Source organism: Leptosomus discolor, chromosome 8, assembly GCF_034619465.1.
Source record: "Leptosomus discolor isolate bLepDis1 chromosome 8, bLepDis1.hap2, whole genome shotgun sequence".
Taxonomy (NCBI): Eukaryota; Metazoa; Chordata; class Aves; order Leptosomiformes; family Leptosomidae; genus Leptosomus; species Leptosomus discolor.
Window position 1 is genome coordinate 50,967,384 of NC_141398.1, and position 24,023 is coordinate 50,991,406.

The 24,023-nt window shown below is 35.4% G+C and overlaps 1 protein-coding gene across 2 annotated transcripts in view; it reads right to left on the bottom strand.

Annotated features, from left to right (window-relative positions):
- The window catches only part of LOC147415015 (transcription initiation factor TFIID subunit 4-like), a 145,217-nt gene that overhangs the window by 89,016 nt on the left and 32,178 nt on the right, over window positions 1-24,023 (bottom strand). For both annotated transcript variants that reach the window (XM_086469153.1, XM_086469152.1), the window contains 3 exons: window positions 20,520-20,625; window positions 16,152-16,266; window positions 8,618-8,787 (listed from right to left, as the gene is read on the bottom strand). In XM_086469153.1, coding sequence (XP_086325279.1) covers window positions 8,618-8,787; window positions 16,152-16,266; window positions 20,520-20,625 — 391 coding nt within the window. The remainder of the gene's footprint in view (window positions 1-8,617; window positions 8,788-16,151; window positions 16,267-20,519; window positions 20,626-24,023) is intronic.

The following is a 24,023-nucleotide window of genomic DNA, read 5'->3' on the forward strand; positions in this document are numbered from 1 at the left end:
AGAAGAGAATACTTGGTATTCAGATGGCAAGGAAGTCTTACAGCTTGATCAGAGAGGACAGAAAGAATGTAAACTCTGAAGGAACAGAAGCTACTACTATTAATCTTTTCCCTATTTTTTTCTGTAACTAAACTGTATATTACTATATATTACCTAATTTCTTTTAGAAGAAATCAAAGTCACAATGTGCTAAGGAAACACCTTACCCTTAATTTTGTGTTGGTTAATTTTGCTGCAGCACCTGAACAGCGTGAGGAAAATGTAAAAGACAGAGGAGGGTATGAGAACTGAAATAGGTGCAGGTCTCAACAAGTCAAATGAGAATATACAGTTTACAGTTATATGATTTTTTTTTTCATCTTAGTTTTCTCAAAACATATATACAATACAACATAATAAGCATGTCCAAAGACATTCAGGAACATTCAAGAACAAACTCAGAGTGACTGTAGAGAACTGGAAAATATGTTCACTATTTTTATGAATAATAATACATGCCTCAATGCACTTTTGTGTTTGGTTACTGACCACAGAGTCAAATCAAAAGAGATTGTCAGAGGGATCAGATGAGAAAAAACTAATATGGCAATGACACCAATAAGAGTCCTTAAGAAGACGACAGAGAAGTTGTTAGTTGGGGATTTGTCCCCCACCTGTTTTCATGCAGGCTAGAAGAATACGGTTCTTGAGCTAAGCCCAAGATCAAAAGGTACTAAACCATTACAGGATCTCAGCCTTAAATACAAGTAGTATAGGATTACGACAGTATGCCAGGTGAGACAGAGATGGAGAACAACTGTTGTACAAATGTCAGAGATGACAAACACATGTGGAGGCACAGATGCCAGCATCCTTTAACACAGTCCTTGCAGTAACAGAACACACTATCAATCACATCCACACAGGATTAAAAGGAATACCAAGTGTAAGAATTTGCCTATATGCTTCTGTTCTTTTAAACAATGCAGACATTTTGGCTTTTTTTTTTTTTTTTCCTAGAGAAACCATCTCTCTGACATCTGACACTATAAAAGTCTTGTTGGTGACATGTCTGAACAGATATCACATTTGTCCACTACAACCCTGATACCAGGCGACTAGCTCAACACGAGACCTCTCTTAAGGAGGCGGGATGGGTATGTCAGCTGGAAAGGATATGCACAAAGAATACAGGAAATTATAAAGGATACCAGAAGGGTAGACTGAAGACCATAAGCTGAATTTCAAAATGTCAGCACCTTCATCTGTCTATGTCCAGGATTAGAGGAAAAGTGGTCAAGATCAGGACATTGTGCCACATTCGTTAATACCAAATCTGTGCATCACCAGATCATCCAACACTACAAAAGTTATCCAGATCAGGCACGGTCATTTGATTTTGTCAATATAGCTGTAGTTTATGATACTTGATATTAAAGTCACACTTCTGCATTACTGTGCAAGAAGAGATGGTGGTACCTCATCTGGCACATCATCCAGTTTTGCAGCTACTTCCTTGAAAACAAATACCCTTGCATTACCAGTAGAATGTCTTTGTACCAGTTCAACACTTTGCAACATTTGGCTGTGACTTAATTAACAGTAGACACTGCAAAACTGGTTAAACCACAGACTAACACTCTCCGTATTACAAGTGCTGAAAAAAGTGTCAAATTGCCAATGAGTTATAGTAGAATTTGGACTTTCTATGCAGTAGACTCAGCAACATGAAGAAGGCTAACAAAGGCAATTCAAACTCATGGGAGAAGGAAAGACTGAAGTGAAGTTTATGAGGTTTTTCAATAATTTTAAGAAATGAAAACATTACAACCTTAGTATGAGCAGCAGGATTGCCAAATAAACATAATGAACAATCATTTCAACATATTTTAGAAAATATTACCTTTTACTTTTTCCCCCTTAAACGATCCTTGAAGATGCTGCTCACTGATCAATGACTTCCTCCTCCACAAAGATGTTCCAACATGTGTTGAGAGTTGGGGACATTAGCACCACCTCTAGAGCATGGAGTTTGCCTACAGGAATAATGTAAGTCAGCTTTATTGCAATATTGAATGGTTCTCTAAGGTTTTCTTTTTATTGTTCTTATTTTACATCCAATATTTATTACCAGAAATCTCTTTATGAGATGGACTTTATAAATTAATCTGGTAGAGAATGCATCTCCACAGAATGATGATCTTAATTTTACTCTCCTTTGCAGAGACCAAGAAATTTAAGCCATTCAACGCCCAGATACAAACTTATTCTGAGGCTGGGCAACGTATTTTGGTAGGCCCTCGAGGCCAGAACTGCCTTCCGGAAATAGCAAGACCTTTTAAAGAAGGCTCTTCCACTACATTCATAAAACAGAAGCAAGGCATTATGGTGAAAACAAAACCTGAATTCTCCAAATATTTCTGGGAGCAAATACCATGGTCATGCTCTCAGTTCAATTGGAGTAAAACCTTTGAAAATGATGCCTGAAGGAACAGCTTCATTTTCTTCATAAATAATCATAGTTTGAGCATATCTACATTTATTTTGAGAAATTACTGCTTGATGAAGTAACATCAGTTCTGGCACTTAGAGGTGATACTGCTAAAAGCACAATTCAGATTCTGTAGTGTTGCAAAACCAGTAGGATTAATAAAAAGAAAACCTTAGAAATACACAAAAAATATTGAACAGAAGCTGCCCTACCTTTCACAGAAAGGCAGACTCCAAGCTCTCAGGTGGTACTGAAGTTACCATTCCAACACATGTTGGGACATCTTGTAAAACAGGAAGTCTAATCATGGACCTATTAAAGAAAGAACAACAATACAGTTTAACATTCTGCTGAAATACTTACTGGTTATGTTTATTTGGCAACACTGCTGCTGATACTAAGATGGGAATGTATTCCCACCTTTTTTGAAAAGAAAATAACAAATGTAAATAACATATAATTGTCTTACAATATTGTAACATTAGCCATCGATTAAGTTGTAATATAAAACTAGGTTCTCTATTGAACATGTAGAATAAACACCAATCTCAACTTAAGAAACTAAATTATCACAACTACGGACATTGATAAGAAGATTTGAAGCAGCACACACCTTCTAATGTAAATAAAATTGCTAGCAAATTGCTTGGTTTTTACTAATTAAAAAAAACTCTAACCCTGCATGAAGTTACAGAACTATTCCAGATGTCAGAGTGTAAATGCATCTGTACACCTGCCACATCTCTGCAGGTGACATACTGAAGTATATGGGAACTAGACAAAGTCAACATATTTGTTATGCACAATAACTTGCAAATTGGCTTATACAATACCTAACATGATTTTTTTTCCTGAGAAAAAGCAAATAGAATCACAGAAAACATCAAGTGGACTAAGACTGTTATTAGGACAATATATGACTTCAAAATGCTATGCTTACAGAACAAGTACATCTTAGAACTATCTCCAAACACTATCAAGAGTTATGTCCACAGGTATTTAAGGAGGTTATCCTGACGGAAAGATGCTGGTGGAAAAACTGGTATTAAATGGAATATTGTGGTTTGAAGACAACTCGTGGATAAACAGTTAAGTCAACAACGAAAACAACTAAGTCACATCAACAAAAAGTGCAGTGAAAACAAAAAATCACATTCACAGGCAATCTGATAGCTCAGAATTTCAGAACCCACAAGGACTGTAATCTAAGCAGCTACAAAAACCCTCTAAAGTAAACCAACCAGAGAAGTAAGTATACTTTTATGTTAGAATCATCAATTGTATGGTTTCATCTCATTCAAACATGAATACAACTGTTGACAAACAAACAGATGAAACAGGGATGACAGACTCTCTTATTAAATTAGTAACACATGCTGTAAATATAGGCTCTGAAATTTACTGGCCTGGTCCCATGAAGGAGATCCCAATCAGTTTTTAGATGTTTTAGCAATATAAAATGCCATCTAGGGTATTCAAATTATTTATTTAAAATATATACATATGCATACAACTGGGCTGCCACTGTGATGCCACGTAGTAGATTCAATACACTCCAGAATACAGAAAAACACAGATAAGCTATTTCCTTGTGCTTTAACATGCATTTTTATAGCAGACATGCAATTCAAGAGCAACTGAACAAAGAAACAACCAAGGCAGAACAATGATCAATATTTCATCAGACAGAATTAAAAAACACATTACATGTAAAATAACAAATAGGTAAGCCTTTAAATTATGTTGAGCCTAACCCTACAACTGTAACATTGACAGAGACAGTGGCTTAATTCTATCAAGCCAAGCTTCTCTGAAGCTGTTATAAGGAAGATTGTAGGCCTTTTAACTGGATTAGGATAATTTGGATTCATCAGCACATTTTCAAGTCTCATAATAATTGGCCTGCACCACTATATGTCTTCTAGCCTAAAAATCTATTTGGATGAAACAAGAGAATCCAGTACTAATTTTGTAACAGTAAATGTTGCAGGTGCATGCTATGCTGTCAATGTAATAGACTTTTTCAAAGGTTATTTCTAACAACGCTAGATAACAGACATAAACACAGTATTTCATAAAATCATGCTATAGAAAAATTGATTTCCTAATACAGATGTAAAAATAATTCTGAATGAATGTGAAATAAAAATATCATCAATGATTCTCCAATACATTTTTATCATACATATTTGAGTAAAAATAATTCGAAAATACAAGATGGACACTTAAAATGTATTCAATATGGCCAAACCAGTCCCACATTTCTTAGAATGTCACATTTGTGATTATTCTATTCAGACAGTGCTCTGTAACAATAAAAACTGAAGTAGAAAAATTGGGTGAAGAACACTGAAAGCAAAGAGAAAGAGAGGAAGAAACAATCTAAGTCAAATACAATATGCCAACCTTACGTTTCATTATTATTGCATTAAGACAGTTAATTTACAGTTAAGATTCTCCACAAGTTGTGTGATTTTAGGGACAGCCAAGAAAGCAAAATGGCATTATCTGGTTGTAGAAGAAATCAGTTAGAATTAAAGCAAAAGCTGTGGGAATTAATAAGCTGCTTCAGATTCTAAGTTTGTGAGGATATCACGCTCTGTAGACCACAAAATACACAGCAAAGTTTTTTGGAACAGACAGTGGAGGTTCTAGAGATCACCAGCTCTCAGTCAAAAGACTTCTCAGGAAAGTAGACAACATATCTGTTCCCTTTTTCCATGGATTTAGTTACCAGGCAATATCAAAAGGGTCACCTTTTATCCCATCCTTCACTATGTCCTACTACCTTTCATTAATATTAAATACAAAATACAGTGCAGCCTAATTCTTACCTGCTCTCAGAAACAATGCTGTAATAAAGTAATTCCTGAGTAAAGGAGTTTCTATTTTCACAAGGTGGTTACAAACCAGAGAAAAGTGTCACGCTTAAAACAACCTGCTAAATGATACTGTTTTATTCATTAAAGTGTTGCCCCTTTTGGTAAACAGTGGAAACTCAGAAACTAGCTTCTAACTAATACAGCATTCTTACCCACCACGAAACAGCTTATGAATGAACAAAAGTGAAACAATTACAAATTATTAAGGTTATTTTTCTGGTTTCTTTCCCATAAAACCACATGAAAAACCTAGAATTTTTCACCGCCATTTATTTGTGAAGATCTGATCAGTTCATCTTGCCCTTTAAAAAAAAAAAATACTACCCATTTAACTACTAGAGTTAAAGACCTAGAAAGTTTTAAGAGTCTGTATGCACATCAGCATGCACATGCATGAAGAACATCAACCTCTGTTTCTTAACTTCCCAAAAAGTGAAACAAAAGCCTTACAAGTCCTTGCATATGTTTCACTGTGCTGTGCTGTCATGTAGAAAGATTAGGGTTTAAAGTTTTATGATCCTGAATGGAATAGCAAAAGAAATACATTATCTGCTAAGAAATACCCACTCTTGATTCTCCATCAAAGAAAAATTTGAAACAGTCACAGCCCTGTCTTCCTGCATGAGCCAATGGCAATGATCACCACCCAAAGATGACGAGATACAAAATTGGATAAGGAAGGATGTGGGAAGTGGATGAGTATCTTTGCATGAATTACCTTTCAGTTACTTCTTCCACTTAAAAAGATCAATAATAATATTAATTAATCATTTAGATTTAAAATAAACTTTGGATGATAACACTGCCAAGTTACAGTAGAGATAAGAATGTACGATACATTAAGAAACCTCTTTCACTATAACTTTGAGGCATTTGGCTGGTGGTTACTGCCAAAGACTGAACAGCATCTGCTCTCAGTTTAGCAGTTTATATTCTGACTCTGGTGAATGGAAGCACAATCTCTGAAACAGCCTTTGGGGAACACTACTGAGTTGCTCGACAGAGCTCTTACTCAGAAAAGAGAGAAGGAGATTAATATTACAGAAAACTTGAAAGATCTAGCTTCTGAGAAAGGAGAGAAGAGCAGTTTCCTAATACTGTACATACCACAAATCTCTCTCTTACTAAAACATTAAAAACATGCCCTAAAACTAAAGTGATCATTAAATATGAATAGATTTAAAGGTAGAAAATAAAGTCTGTTTAAGTCATATTCAGGTAAAAATAAGAAGAAACAATGTATTTCATCTCATTTGTCAACAGGTATAACGAAAACAGAAGAATGAGGACTCACATAACATACTTTCTTTTTCCTAATGTGCTTGAGAAGGTCACAGCCTCCTTTGCTTAGTCCTGGTGTGTCTAGGCACAGCAACATACGGTAAGACTGAGTTTTGTCGTGAACTTATAATGCCGTTATTTTAAGTGCCCAGTAGCACAAACTACTAAATTTGTGTGTGGTCCTATGCAAACAACAAATCTGGCCACACACACTGAAACCAAGCTTCTAAAACTTCAAAATCAGCTGAAGGAATTCTCTCCTCAAGAGCCATAGATCCCAGATAGTAGCCACTAGTGAACCCCACAGCCACTTTCAAAACTATAAAAGGCTTCATGTAAAGCCAAAATAAAGCTCTAAAAGTGGCTGCAGGAGATCACTAGGAGTGGCCACTCTTCTGGATTCACTGCTTTTGAGAAGTAAATCCCTGCAGCTCCTTTTAAAAGCTTTGAAAGTTTCATTTCAATTATCAAAGCCAATAAAGCTTCAAAAACAGCCATAGGGATTTGCTCCTCAGAGGAGCAAACCCCAAAAGGCAGTGATGAATAGTGTGATGGTTCTGTGGCTCTTAAAGTATGTACAGATTCCTGTAAGTCCTGCACTAGTAATTACAGCTTCATGTTGTGCAGCAATTGTTACACCCAGACAGTTCATTAAGGTTTATATGGCAAATTCATTACTGATTTCCCACTCTTTTTAACAGTTTTATGTCTGTTTCCTTTCTGTTTTCTTACACCTGTATAAACTACACATACAGTAGTCCGCACCACAGTTTCTCAAACAAATTTCATTAAAACCTTGCCAGCTTCCTATCTCAGGTAGTGGTAAGCCATCTCACAAAATGTTGCACATATGCTTTCCCAGACTGCCTCACATAATGCCATCATCACATCGCAACATGGTAACTATAGCATGCAAAATAATTCATTTCTCTGAATAAGAACTTAAAAGGGCACTAATTAAAATACAAGAGTGAAGCTTGACAATAAGTCAGTGAAGAACTTTGCCTGCAACTGCAATATAAAAAGGCTTCCATTAATTCAATGAACATAAACACAAATAACATTTCAGAATCAACTACATGACTTGGAAAAAACCTAACTGTACTGATTTGTACAAGGATTTTGCTCTTAATCTTTAAAATTACAAGAACTAGATCCCTAAAAATTTTACAAATTTACCTAGTGACATAAGCATAGTTCTAACAGAAATATACAATTTATGCCCCTAAACAATTTGAGCTTAGTATCTTAAGACATTGAAATAGCATCTTTCAGAATAGCTCTGAAAATACTACCAGAATTATGTTGAAAAAGACACATTTAGGTACTAGAACATCTATAGTATATTACTGAAGTACATCATATAAAATACATTCTGAGCATACTTACTAACCTTAAAACATCACTAATTTTGAATAGTTATTTTTTCTATTACAGTTTTTAAATTCTGTTTTCAAACAGTAGAATAAATAAATACACCTTTTTGCCAGGATAAATATATACAACTTTTAATAAAAATGCTATATGAAAATCACTATGAACTTAAATAGATACAGGTGTTAAGAACTGAATAACTGGTTTGTATAAGGAAAGAAAATCTTGACAGATAACTTCAACATTCTGTTAAATGTTATTCACAGGTGTCCTCTGTGACCTGTACTACTTTACCTCTCTGTTTCAATCTTCTCATGTGTAAAACATGAAGGAGGATTGTGAGAAATAATTAATGTTTGCAAAGAGCTTTGAGATCCTTGGATATAAAAAACACGAGGAAAGCACGAAGTGTAAAAGTACCAATATACTATTTTTTTTCCAACTTGAGATAACTAAGTTACTTTTATCACAAAAACCTTGAAAGTTTAGTAACACAAGATTACGTAATAAAATGCTTAAAAAATAATCTTAAGTGCTAAGCACATTCTGTTACTCAGAATCACATAACTCTAAAGGAAACACTATGAAAAGGAAAGGACATGTTTCTCACCCATTTCAAGTATGCGTTTATGTAGAGGTATAGCAGCAAGAAAGGGTTCATCTTTACAGGACTGTATCTGGGTTCCAACCAAGTCAGAGTTGGTAGCCATAATTCGAGCACTTTCTTCATTAAGATTAACACCAGCCATAGAAGCAACATCATTGATGTCATCATCATCTCTATAATGAAAAAAAACCCAAATAATTATGCATGTGATAATATTAATTTTGTATATTATGTGCTTCTCCCAAAGTAATCATGATGCAACATGCCCCATGGCTGGGCCAACTTGAGGCACAACCTCAACGGTCTCCATTTTCATAGAATATATTCTAGATTCAGAAGTAACTAAATATTTCTCTGATCACATTAGGAAAAGTTTAGAAGCAGTACAGTTTGTCTGTAACAGAAGGTGTGACAGAGGTATCTTGTCTTCATCTGAGTACTATCAATGAGATCAGGATGTTCAGGAAACTAAAGGCAATGATCACTGCTAAAGACAGAGCATTTGGCTATTCTCTTTAAGCTGAAAACTAGGAGTAAAATGATAAAATAAACAACCCCCCCCCAGAAAGCAAAAAGATGAACTTGGAATCCTGCACCGTTTCACAAGTTCCTATCAAAATGGGCACCAAAGCATTTTCAGCAATGGTCAGGAAAGATTCTTTGACCATGACGAGTTCATGTCTAAGTTGGGGTTCCAAGTGTGGTTTGCATATGCGCTGATATTTTCTCTGGCAACACCGAAAAAACCAGTAGAATCTGTCACCTAGTTTTAGAAAAAAGAGCTGCATTTGAGAAGATGATAGCAGCACTTCCCAGGCCACTGTTTGCTCTGCAATACCCTTCCTAACAGCTTGAGGAAGTACTGACTAACAAATTTGAGTTTCCCTACCTGTATCTCCCAAGCATCTTTTAGCTCCTAGCTCTATAAGGTATGACGCATAACTGTGGAAACAATCATCTGTTTTTAGCGCATTCTGTTTAGGAGCGATTACCGACACGAACACTGCATTTCAATGTATTCCAGAAGCGATTACACAACCTTTGAGAATATATATATGGAACAGATACACCCAAGTCCAGACTCCTACTACTGCATAAAGCAAACAAATAAAGGCTTAATTTAGAAGATTCAAAAAAAAAAAATTATTACATAGATGTCATCTTACGCACCCCAGAATACTTTCTGCCACTTGTAATAAGCTTAACAGCTACAGTAAAAATCAAAAGCTACAAGGTCTGAGAACAAAAGGAGAGAAATCTAGAAACCCATAATCTAGGTCCTCCCTGTCCTCCCGTACTCTCCTTGATATCTGCACTATAGCAGCCCATTTTGATGAAAGACTTGCATGTTTTGTTAGACATTGGTTTTGCTTTCTTTTGTGGGAAGAAGTCAAGAAGGAATTTTTGTTTGCATAAACCTGGAGCAATGTGCTGAACACTTGAGCCTGAAAATGGAAAATTTTACAGTAATTGTCAGAAAAATGCTATGCAAATGAGCTTTTATTATTTTCCACAAGTGCTAAGCACTCGATTTCTTCTTTAAGAATGAAATTCCTGAGGATAGTGATCACAAAATTTACTTCCTGCTTTGATGGCTTTCACGTTGAGTCTAAAGAATTTGCATTTTTACATTTCACGTGCTATGTATATGATGCTCATAGGAGGGTCACAAGAGCTGCCATAAAGAAACTGGGCTCCTACACATTCAGTGCATACATGACCGAACTACTCTTTGGCCTTGCCCAACCAGTTGCAAAACTGACCCCAAATATCACAGCTGATAAATGTACTTGGCCACATAACCACTAACAGTGACTTAAATATTCACTGACAAGTTCAAAAGATTCTAACTACAAATGAAAAACAGCAACTGAAACAAAAATGGGAAAAAACTAAGATTTTGGGGGGGTTAAAAACTCCAGCGCTTGAAAAAGAATGAGCATCACCCAAGGTAATCTACCCAGAACTCACAAGGCCCAAACCCAGCAGGCCTTTTAAACCATGGCAAAACCAAATTCATAAAAGGTAGTTATCGTAACAAGAACTCAAAAACATGTAAGACAGTAGAAGCTACCAGAAAACAGCCTTGCACCCAGAATTTCAAAATAAAGGTAAACCCGACCAACTACAAAACATTAGCCAGCTTGTACAGTTAAAAAAAAATATCCAATATTGATTCCCAGGAGACCCTCACATCTCTGTGAGTACAAAGGTAGCGCTGCTGCCCTGTGGGGTCCAGCAGTGACTAGGTACCGCTGCCTGCTGAGGGGACCTGAGCACAAGGGTTCAAAGGATCCTGATAAAATATTAACCGAGAAGGGTACTCATATGCTTTCTCTACATAAAGTCCCCAAGATCTCACTTGCTTTAACAAGCATTTATCATACAGTTATGCACAATCTGGCTAGCAGTAAGTAATACAGTCTCAATCCTCTCTTTCCAGGTCAGGCTGCCAGGATGAGGTACTTCCATCTCCTTCAAGCAATCGTCCACCCAAAAATCAACATAGCACTCTTGACTTCAAGAACACAATTTTTAAGAGAACTTTATACTTAGCTCTACTTTTACTTAATAGTTAAAGAAAGTACAATCAATCTTTTACCTCCCTTCTGCTTAGCATTTTAGCTATTCCAATTTTTATTTAGAGTACATATCTGTGACCACATAATAAATAAACAAATATTGTCCAAAATAAAAACCAAACAATTTGTGCAAAAAACAGGATTACAATGAAAATCTCAAAATCAATGCAATAGCATTTATAAAGACCATCACCGTAACTCCTGGACAGAACAATTTCCTTACATCTTACATTGGCAATCTACTATCTGTGAGTATATCTAATTTTTTTTAATGTTACATGGAAGATAGATATGAAACGTTTTAATCATAGTTGGGACTGCAATTTTTTCAGTCTACTGGGAAAAACTCTATCAATATATTCTTTTTGACTTTGAGGAACTTCATCACAGAAAAAAGCTTGGGTTTGGGTACTGAAACACACACAGAAGCTTATGTATAAAGAGGGCTGGCATTCTTGTCAAACAATTTGCTATAAAAGTCAACTTCTAAGTCCAGATGAGTGAGTTTTCAGAAGTCATTCTGTGGAACAAAGATGCCATCCAGTGGTTGCCTAGACTGATGATTACTGTCTATCTTTCCCTTTTCATCTCAGCACAGTATTTAACAATCTCATGTTTCTTGGCATATATTACTGTGCTCATGCTAATCATACTGTGTCAGTAATTATTTCTGGTTTTTACTGAATTAAATTTTGAGTCTTATGGAATAAATCTAACATTCCAACACGCACACTATTTTTAAGATGACAACATAGTTTTCAAACTCCTTCCAAATGCAAGATACATCTTAAAGTAGTCTAAGAGTTCAATTCTTCCTCCTGTATTCAACCTCTTGTAACACCTCTCCCTCTCCTCTTCGTTAAAAACATTTGCTCAATTACAAAAAAAAACCCCACAACTTATTTGAAAATAAGAAAGAAAAACAAAGTATTTGCACAGTTGTTCGTTAACATGTTTCAAAGATTTTGTTTAAACTAAGACAAGCCATTACAAAAATCTGGTAGCATTTTATTTATGAACAACTCAACTGCATACTATTTTCTTTCTCATGCACTTCATAAGATTTGACCTAATGATGTCCAAATCTGCGATACCGAACTGCTTCCAAATAAGCTATAAGAATACATAAAGCAACTGAGACAAAATTATACCATTGATTCCCCTCTCTCTCAAAAGTGAAATTTCATGTTGTTAGGTCAAAGTCACCACCTATATGCAAGACACTGAGCAAGCCTACAAATTCCATGGATCACAAGATCAGAGATCAACAACATGTTGGATACAAACGGTGACTTGAAATTACAGCCATTACTACATTACAGTTTATCATGGCATAAATTCTATTTACACAGATTTATTATAATGCTTATTCTGATTTTCAAGCTTTAATTTGAAATTTCTCCCTGATACTGCTTTGTTGTACGAGTCATTCATGGTCTATGTTGGTTCTTCTCACTAATAAGCAAAAGAGATGACAGAATATACCACATTTATGGTCGACATTTTTCTTTATTTTGAAAAATATGGGAAAAAATATACAAATACCTTATAGCTTGAAATATTTATTTGTAAAAACAAAGAAATTTAAAGCTTAATGTTTTAGATCATGTACCATTTTGAGAAGAAAACTTTGAAGCTATCCATTTAACACCTACATTAGCTTTCTATCCCTTCTTAAAGGACAGGCTGCTTTGCACATTATTAGATGTAACCTCATGCATTGTGAAGCATTTTCCTAGAACTATGTTATTAAACTTTTATTTTCAAAAATAAAAATAAAATAACAGCAACAATTTTTTTTGGCCAGGCAAAAGAGGTCCGAAAACAAATTTTTTATTCCCAGATAGACTCTAGTTTAAAATGTTGCCAGTCAGCAGGATAAAATACAAATACCAAGATAAGCTTGAATTTATCTCAGTCACTTCACAGAACTGATTCTGAAAAAGAAACCCATCGCGTTGGCTGTATAAAACCTGATCCTGACAGGCTCCAAGAAGTTACCTGTAACTTTGAAATACTGTTTCAGAAAAAGAAAGGTTACTGAGAAAAGGAAGGAGCACCTGTCTAGCTGGTACACTATGGCAAACATATCATCATCTCACACATTAAGGGAATGATTCTGTCCACTTCTTACCTCATTTTACAGGCTATGCCACTGACCCTTACTCAATACAGTTAGGAAGTGGTAGGATAATGCAAGAGTTCAGACATGTATCTCTATCCTCAGAGATATGTAGAACTGGACAAGTCCCTGATCTAACCAAACCTGCTCTGAGTCAGAAGCTGGAGTAGTTGACCTCCCAAGGTCTCTTCCAACTAAAATTATTCTGACTCAGTATCAGGGGGAAGAAATGTTTCCACTAGTTCTTCATATTGGCCACAATCTGAACTATGGGTAATAACTACTTTGAAAGTCTCTTACTTCCACTGTCATCAGTGGCAGGTTATGTTAGTGGGAGCTCTGAGGCTACCAAACTAGATGATATACACGGCTGTTGTAGCGAAACACACAGGCCCCTAGCAGACTTCAGTGGGCCTTCTGCTTCATTCCTCCCGACTACAAAAATGTCTAGCTGGACTATTACAGTACAAATATAAGTCTGGATCTCTACTGTAAAACAAACAAACAAAAGTATACAAAAAATGGAATTGAAATTTCCATCCTTATGTATTAACATAGTTGAAGAGTCAACTAAACGCGAGTTGTCTGTAGCGCGCTCTGAAAAATTGAGCAACAATAAATTTTAATACCAAAAAGATGACATAATATTTCATGAATACAACAACTTTACATTGCAGAAGTCCTGGGTTGAAAACTCTTGTGTCATAGAACAGCTACTGTAATAACCAGTGAACTCATGTAAGCGGTCTTACAGTTCATTAATAAGTGCTGACAATAAAAGCTAAGGTGTAATTGGCAAAATCTCTAATTGCCACGTCTTTTATGTAATTCCTTCCTGTATTTCCCACAGTCCAGAACAGAAGAAACTGAAAATAACAAAGTTCACATTTCCATTTCTAGTGACCAATGCTTGTGCTCACTAGGCACAAGAGTGAAAAGCTCAAGTAAGTTATTTTAAAGAAAGCAGAATATAAAATAATGAAACAAACATGCAATAATAAAACACTAAGGGCAAAATAAATTTATACATAACACAACTATTTTTCAAAATTCTTGCTTTGCTTTAGATGCCAGTTTGCCTTCTGGCTAAAAACACATTCTTCACACACGCTGGGAATGTTGAGGAAAACTAGTCAGCATTCAGAGGATTAATACAGATTTCCAGCTCTGTGCCTTTAGGCTTAATAGTCAGACATCTATTTGTCCTCAGGAGAGGTTAGGGGTTGAAATGCAAATATGCAAACAACTGAATTCTTTGTTAAGATATCAAGAAAAAGCTTGATCTTTGCTGCTGTTCAATAAATCCTTGCAATTTTATGGACTTATTTAAATGCAGCTTTGTGTCTTATTATTTTGAAGGAGAAAACAATGCAAGGAAACAAACACATTCATTTTGACTAAAATTTGTTCTCTAGAGGAAAAATGACATACACCCTTGACAGCTTATTTACCAAACTCACTAAAGATTTATTGATTTATCAATCAGTGCCTTGAGCATTTGCTTCTCCCCAAGGGAAAATTAACAATTCCAGCTAACCTAATATATTCTATGTATAAACTAAGTGAATGCAAGAATCAATCCTGGCACAGTTTACAACATCCAGTTAAAAAAATGCTGTCCCTTTTGGTGTATGTAAAATTGAAAGCTATACTAACGAAGAATAAATGCTCATGTTGCTTACAAACATAAAAAATACTGATTAAGACAGTACAATTGAACCCAAAAGACATTTTAAATCATTTAAATACTCAGTGGGAGGCAAAAGCATTGGAAAATAAAAAATTGAATTATTTCGCTTCTAGATTAATACTAAGTACTACCACTATTAGTTGCAATACTGACATGCCTCAAAGCAGAGATATTTCAAAAAGAGCTACAAATTCTCTTTTACTTCACCTGCAAAAGCATAAGTCTGAAAATTAAATATTGGTTTGATGATGTCAGAGCAACGTAAGAATTCTAGAAAACAAAAAGTAAAATCTAAGATTTCATCATTTAACAAATAAAGAAAGTGTTTATACACAAATAAAACGTAGTTTCATCCGTGGAAAAAAAAAATAAAATTATGGTAGCAAAAGCAAAATGCAGTAAACATAAGATTAGCTTTTCACTTCAAAGAGTAAAAATATCCAAAACATATATGAAAGTTTGAAGTACAGAAGAACTGATAAAGCAACACTACTGTGTTGAACCTTTGCAGCACCTGATTACTATTGGGACACAGAATGTCCCACCCTCTGCTAACGAAGTAAGCACATGAGGAATAGATACGGCAATGTCGTCTCTTTAAAACGAAGAACACCACACACACACACACAAATAAAACAACCAACCAAACCCACTACCAAAACCATAAGGTATTTTCTGTATCCTGATGAGGGGATAGCTGCAGCTTAGCTGCAGAAGCCTATCGACAGGATGCCTTGTCATCACAATTAGTATCTTCTCAGCAAGATATGTTCCATATGAACATCAGAATCCGATACACAAAACCAACCATGGTGTTTGTTTTTTTTAAAAAAAACTTCATACACATAATTCTGTTCACCAGAAGCTTTTTTATAATCCACAGAATTGAAGGTTTTACTAAACATTAAAAAGTGCATTTAGAGAAAAATCCTCAAGACATGTCATGACCCCCTTCCTTTTTTAAAAATAGAACCAAATAAGAAATTTGTCATCCAATCACAGTAAGAAAAGGCAGGAATTATTGTAAAACACTGCCCTCTGGTGTTAAGCCAATTCTAAATTCTATTTTATATTTAAGATCCTCCCCCCAACCACCCCCCTGCATTTTTAGGTTTTTTTATCCTTTATTTTTTATTTTGTTACCTGAAAGAACCACCTCCAGGGTCATTCAGCTTGTTTTTCTGATTTGCAGAGACCTGAACACCAAAGCCCCCAGGACTTTTGCTGGCTTGTATTGTTGGTGCCTTCCCTACTGTGCCTGAAAAACACCAAGCAATGTTATTATGAGCTGTCTTAGACAATTTACATCAAAGAACCTTCTGTCCAGGAACTAAATTTAACTGTCTGTAAATTGCAAACAAAGGAAGTTATTATTTTTAAAGATTACACTGTTGAAGAAGAACAATTTAAAACACAAAATTTATATTAACATTACAGTTTGTTTAATATTTACTGAAGATTCCAAAACTGAAAACCATAACTGGTTATAATACACATAATGGCTATAAGTGTGTTTGCAATTGCTAGTAAAGCACTTTTCTAGATAATCTGCATGGAATAAAGAAACAGCATTTGAAATGTTCTTAATACAGATGCGTTAAGTCACAGCCACTCAGGGTATTAACTATGCCTTTTACATTTTTTTTATATAGTCATTGTTCTTTGTTGCAGTGAAAACCATGTATTTTCAGAGCTGAAAACATTATTTTAAATATTTTTAAATGTTTTATATTGTATGGAAAAGAAAAAAAACACCATTGCAAAATTTCACGTAACTCCCCTCATAAAGGTTATTTTTTTACTTTCTTATTTTGAAAATGATGATTTAAAAGAAATTCATATCTCTAACTAGACTTTACAGTTCTATATGTAGAAGAAAAACTGCCTTCCTAAATGAGCCAAAGTGTGGTGGATATTGAGCTTCTTGTGGGAGTAAATTAAAAAAAAATGGATATTAAACCCTCTGACATTTGGAAAAGAATCTAACCAGAAATAATTATAAATTCATGTTGCTAATTAGTAAATCAACAGACCCGTATTATTATTAAAAACATTGTACATATGCAACTGAAAAAGCATTGACAAATGAAAACTCTTGAGTAAGCCCTCCTTTACTGCTTAAACACATGTGTACTTGGGTTATACGAAACACTACTGTGTTTCCTTTAATCCCACCCGTGTTTTCGATGTGAAAATAATTAATTAATTCATATGTCTACTTAAAAGACCTCACCTTTTTCGTGTATATCACTCAATTTTATTGAGCATTACATACACATAGTGTACAAGACTTTGAGAAGTACATGGAAGTTATTCCTGCACACCTGTGACTCAGTTGCATATAAATGGCATGGTGTGAACCTTAGTAGAGTTACATTATTTTTCTTTCATTAACTATAAAAATCTGAAACACAACTATCCCAACGAATCCCTTTAAGAACACTTCTTTGCTAAAACAAGTGTTAGCTTTGAATGAGTCCAGCATTACTTTTTTATTCGAAGTCTTCATGAACTTCAACAGACAATCTTAAAGCAAAACTAATTTGACAGTGTTTGTTCAGTTCTTCAATCTCTATAAATACACTGTTGTGTGGACTCTCAACATTAGCAAACTCAAAACAAGATTTAGGACTTCAGGCTCCAAGCCTGGGGAACAAAAATATTTTGCCATCAGAATATTCAAGGTCCATGAGATGTCACAGATAGCATTAGCTCATGGACCAGACAATTCATTTATCTATTTCAGATGAACTGATTGAAAGGTTTTCTAAGTGAACTAGAAGGAAAGAAATAATACAATAATAAAAATTAGCAGATCTCTGGTAATTCTACAATTAAATCTAGGAGATGAAAAGTGTGTTAAACTTGAAAATGATTGCAATGGCAAAATTAAGGTAACAGTGGCACTCATACAGAATTAATATTGTATTTCTTTAGAACTAGTATCAATGGTTTGTTTTCTACAGAAGATAACTTTTGATCAAAAAAACAAAACCAAAACCCAAAATCCAAACCCAAAAGGTACAGCAACAGAGCAGTTAAGTTCTTGGTCTGAGGAAAACAGTATGTCTACACTGGAAAAATTAAGTCTCACTTTCTTTCACCCCATATATATGTAATTCTACTCCAGCAAAGTATAAATTTTGGGATGACAAACAAGTTTTCTGGTTTAAATCATAACTGTGCATGATTAAGCAGTTAGACACAAAATACGGCCAAAATATCAATTTATATTATGAGGCAGAGCATATTTTGAAAACTAAAGTCACCTGTGGGCCTAGATATTTCATGGGATTGGTAATGACATACAGAGTCTTTCACCACTGGGTCCTTGTTTCAAATTTTAAGTAGCACGATCTAGAGAAGTAAGTCCAAATTTAGGAGCTTATAAATTCCTAGTTGCTGATTAAATAGCTGCAACGAATACTCTGGCTACTTATCTTATTCTTTGGCTCAATTCCCCCATCCATAAGATGCAATTCACCTAATTATTATCACTGATGAGTGCTTTGATAAAGGAGTGTGAATTTTTTGTGCAATAACTAGTGTTACTTCCCCTGGTGTGGCAGCAATTTTATTAATATAAAAGTCCTTAAGGCCTGCCAACATTATCTATACTACTGTTTTAAAAAGCATTATAGTCTGTTCATCTGGATGCATTAATATTAAAGATGCATTACATGAGGAGATTCACTCCTGTCTGAGAAGGAAAATGCACCACTCTGTGGAAGCCAGCTTAGTTCCAGTGCAAACCTCCTTAAAAAGTCACACTCCACAAAATTATGCTACTGTAATTTTCTATACAGACCATGTCCTATTCCAGTGTCTTACCTCCTCCTACAGGAATATCTAGGCCAGTGTAAAATATCATTATACTGGTGTTTACAGTGGAGAATTTTAACAATATATCAAGATCAAAATAAACTGGTATCTGACAGCATGCTATAGTGACATTTCTTAGAGCTGCAAGCACACAGGTGGACTTTTCCCTCAATGTGGGCTGCAGGATGAGCGGTTTTACAATGGGATGTTTTCTAAATTCCTGTTTGCTTTGTCTGTGTAATTAAAACAATATAGTGGTGGGCTTAAACAAACTTGTAAATAGCAATAAGTTCACCTGAAAGCAGAGCTTTGCATGAATTGGCCTTTATGAACAGTGTCTTCCTTAAGCCAAACTGCCAGTTAAGTTGCATTTCATTGGCTGACAAATGGCTATCATGAATTAATTCAGATTCTGAATCCACTGCTTAAAAGGCAGATGCCAGTATCATGTAAATGTCTGGCACACTGCTGACATTCACAACTTAGAGACTGAACGAGCAAAGTAACGAAATCAGCCTTCACTCTCAGGCACATTGGTCAGAAGTGAAAGTTCATGTTATAAGATGTCAAATACTTTCCCTGTTAATAAACTCTGAACAAGAGTATCAGTGCTATCAAATATACACCTTTTATGAGAAGTAAATGCATTTCTTCCTAAATTGGAAAAACAGCCTACAAGATTACAGTGACAGCTTGGTCTCCATGGTCCATTCAACGCTACAGGATTCTCTGAAGAGAACAGAAGTAGAACATCAACTGCTACTAACTGTGATCATTAGGGTTTTTGATGCTCTTTTTTCCCAAGGAGAACAGAAAAGACCAAGCCATAAAGTCAAACAGGCAGTAATAGCTTTTATGTGCATTTAAACTAATTTGATTTTTGATTCAATACCTAAAGATGATAAGCTCTGTATTCCATTACAAACCCTCAATCATCTAAATGCCCACATCCAAGATACTCACACATAATCAGGAAAAATAAAACTCGGGCCTAACAAGTCTAGTGGTGAAAAAACCCAAATTGTTATTTACAGGAAAGCAAGAAGGCTTCAAGAACCCTCTTAAAAAGTGGAATGTAATGAGCCAGACATTAATCCACCTGTGCATAGACAGATGAGGAAGTTGTGCGCAAACCACACCCCTTGCTCCCCTGGCTAACCATGGCATGTCAGGTTGCTGCAGTCAGTCTCTGACCTCACCAAAGAGTAAATACACCAGCAGGGAAAAAAAATTAAAAAATAAAAAACCATGTGGTTTGAGACATTTCTCTAGGACTCCTGCCTTGACCTCTGTACTGCAGAGACAGTGACTATCATGTTCCGCTTCAGGAGTAAGAGTTAAAAGTAAGATGATTAAATTGAGGCATCCTCTAGGCTTCAGGAAAAAAGGAATAATTTCTTGGCCCAGAGTTCCTGACTTCTTTCAGAACTTCCCATGAAAAACTGCTGAATAAGGAGCTAAGCATGTGAAAGTTTAGTCCTAAGGTTGTTTCAAAACATTTCACTGTGTTGGTCTGAAATACCTTGAAACTACGTAGTGAAAACATGTATTCTTCAGCCAGTATGAAGTAAAAAATAAATGTCAAGCCTGCTAATGTCAACACTGTAAGTTTTTCCCATGCTACTAGTTTGTAATTACAATGAAATTCATACAAAGGTAACAATCTCACTAAAACATTTAAACCCATACCTTGTGGTCTAATGGTCTGAGTAATTACCACTGGCATCCTAATCTGGGTAGTCTGGCAAGCAGGGTTTCGTTTCACAGTTTGAGCAGATGTTGACTGGATAATCTGCTATTATTAAAAAAAAGTATACTTATATTATACTCTTTATACACAAACACACACAACGTAAATATATTAATACCTGTAATTACTAATATAAGCATGTGGATCTCTAAAAGCACAACCAGCTAGTGACAAAAGTCATATTCATGTAATGCATGTGGTTGTGTGTGTGTGTATATACCTATTTTGCCATTATGCTTCAAAAAAATCAAATAATATTCGACACAAATGTCATATGTCACAACCTTCATCAAAAATATATTTCAAAATAGTAAGGTTTAATATTAGACTTTTGTCTTCAGAAATTTTACTAGGAAGAAAAGCATTTTTGTAGAAGAAAATACTGCAATAATTTTAGTGGTATCCACCTACAACCATCAGACCTTCCACTATATATCTATGCTTTTTAAAGAAAATATATACTAAAAGTAAAATCTAAAATACTACGGGTTCCAAAGTCAGATATACACAAGAAAGAAAATAATGTTTTGTGGTGATCATATAGTATTCATATTTTAAATATTAAATTGCATATTCACAGGGTTTCACTTAATACTAAGCCAAATTCTGAAGTCTTTACCCAAAAAAACTGGGTTAGAAACTTAGAATTTGACCCATAAGCAAATCAAATCAAAAAGAAAAAACCTGCAAGGGTCATGCCTAAGCAACAGCAAAATGTATGTTCATGAAATCAGGGACAAGGTAGGCACAGATGTAATGAACAGAAGATTCAAAAAGACGTGTGGATGCTGAAGAGCTGGAAAAAAAAAATCCATAAATGAACTTTAAAGACAAAACACAGGCAAACAGCTGTGAATAAGAATACAACCACAACTCAGGCATGACAACTTCAGAAGTCATGTGCTCTTCACAGTCACAACTATGTTAGTCCCATTGCATAATGTGTCTGCTGTTTCTGAACTGCACGTCCCAGTCTCACCCCCACAGGATGTAGTATTCCCTCCTAGGAGACAATAATACTCCATGCTACACAATGCTACATGAAGCAAATGGGAACCACTGCACCTTTATTCAGCACCAGTAAGCATTATTCTGACAAAGTGTATCTAAAGCCATATTATTTAGCTGTATGATGAACAGCCAAATCTCTGACTTCAAAGTATGCTATGGAGAAAAGGAAAGGAGAAACGGTATTTTCAAATGAGACGTAAAAGTAGAGAACGAAGAGGCTAAGGAACACATATTGTTCCATCAGCAGGAACCAAGGCTCCCAAATCAGAAGGAAGAAAGGTGAAAACTACAAACAAGAAAAGAGAAATGAGGGAACAAGACCTGTAATGCAGTCTGGAGAAAAAACAAATAGGGCCATTTTTAAGTTATGGAATTGCATTCTGTACATCCTAAAATATTAAAAGTTTAAAAGTCATAATAAACCTGTGGATGTAGAAGTATTAGCAACAGCTACCTTGCAGAAAGAGAAAAAGGAAAATTATATTAAGGATTCAGCTTCAACTATGGACACTGAAGGAAAATGGAGCATTTGTACTAAGCAAAAAATGCAGCAATTGGATGCAAATTTACTTGGTCGACAGTCAGTGAGTACATAGTGACACTCAGAGGGGAAAGAATAAAGTACCTATCATGCTTAAAAACAGGGAAGAAACAGAGGTGATAAGTTAAAATGAGCAAAAAAGTTGAATTTGACTGTATTTTGATGCACAGGAAACACGCACAAGTGTATTTTAATAAGTAAGGAGACAGAATAGCCCACAGGAAAAAAAGACTACGTTGGTATGAAAAAGGAGGAGAATGTTGCCACTTTTACAATAGTTTATTGGATAAATTTTCAGAGAATAGTGAAGAAACGCAGCCGTACCTTAACTGGCCAGAAGCCAAGCGAAAAAGGAGATGCGTGTGACCTGCAGACAGAATTACTATCTGGTATTACAGTGATTAGATTTTTTTTTGGTCTGTGAAGCAAGCAACTTCTACAGTTCAGAATCAAGTTCTGTTTCACCTGATTATTATTTTCACGTGTATGCCCTAAAAAATGAGCCACTAACACCATTAAAGATAGGACAGTACTTATCCATTTAAGATGACATAAATAATGGCAATGTTCTCTTTACTGTCAAACACATTAAAAAACGTCCTTTAACAAGTACCGTACTAGGACTTCAGCATATGTAAAAGTATGAAAGTGTAGAAAATTACTGAGAAACAACCTTTTCCAAGGGGTACAGATCAAAACCATCACCTTAAATTCCATACAGAAACGAATCAGCAACAAGCACTTACTCTCTAAGAGGAAGAGCTGCACCTGAACTCAGAGCAACATTTTACACTACATTAAATTCCAGTTTCAACACAGATGTAATCTTCAGATCTGGAAGTGATTAAGGAATGAACATGAGCAATTTGTTTCTGAAACAGAATGTGTAACCTTCTTTGCAGGCAAACAAGGGACATAGTACAAACTGATGAATCAGAGGTAATTGATCCTGCATTAAAATTTATAAACAGTCTAAAATACCTTTCAACAACTAACATAATTCAAACTGCTCTAATCCTCTTGTCTATTTTCCCAACAGCATAAACATTACTATTATATCCTTAACTTGGCTTGAAAAATGTACATAGTGAACAAGGTACTGGCAAGTTAGTCTGGGAGATTATTAACTTAACTAAATTATTTCATATTTCTCATAGCCTTAAAATACATACAATGAGTATACCCCATCTAATGTTATCTACTCACACGCTGAATCCCAAATGATCAGTTCATAAGCACCAATTTACTAACCCAGACTGATTCAGAAGACACAAAAGTGGATGTTTTAGTATACTGAGGTAATCAGAGACTTCAGAAAAGGGGAGATCTTATTGCTGTCTGCAACTATCTAATGGGAAGATGCAGAGAAGATAGACCCAGACTCTCTCAGAGTTGCAAAGCAGAAGGATGTGACACAACGGGCACAAGTTGGAATACTAGAAATTTCAGCTTAACGTAAGAAAAAAAAAACATTATCATAAGGGCGGGCAAGCACTGGAACAGGTTGCCCAGAGAGGCTGGGTAAGCTCGTCTTGAAGATAACTCAAAACATGACTGGTCCAGGCCCTGGGCAACATGCTAACGTGTAAGCAAGAGGCTGGACTAGACACCTCCAGAAGTCCTTTCCAACGTTTCACCACTACATTCATAATCATAACATCAATGATCTTGTAAAAGCGCTGAGTCCGAAAAGGTAACGACAAGAATATAAAAGTCTTCAAAGTTTACAGAAACTGTCATTCCATCTCCACTAAAAAGAAGGAAAGCTATTTCCATTATTTCCACCACTTAAGACAGCAAGCACAACAGCAAAACAGTAACAAGAAAGGCACAGAAAACAGAAAAGATTTCATGTGATTTAGCCTGGATTTGATCATGAGTTTGGAAAATA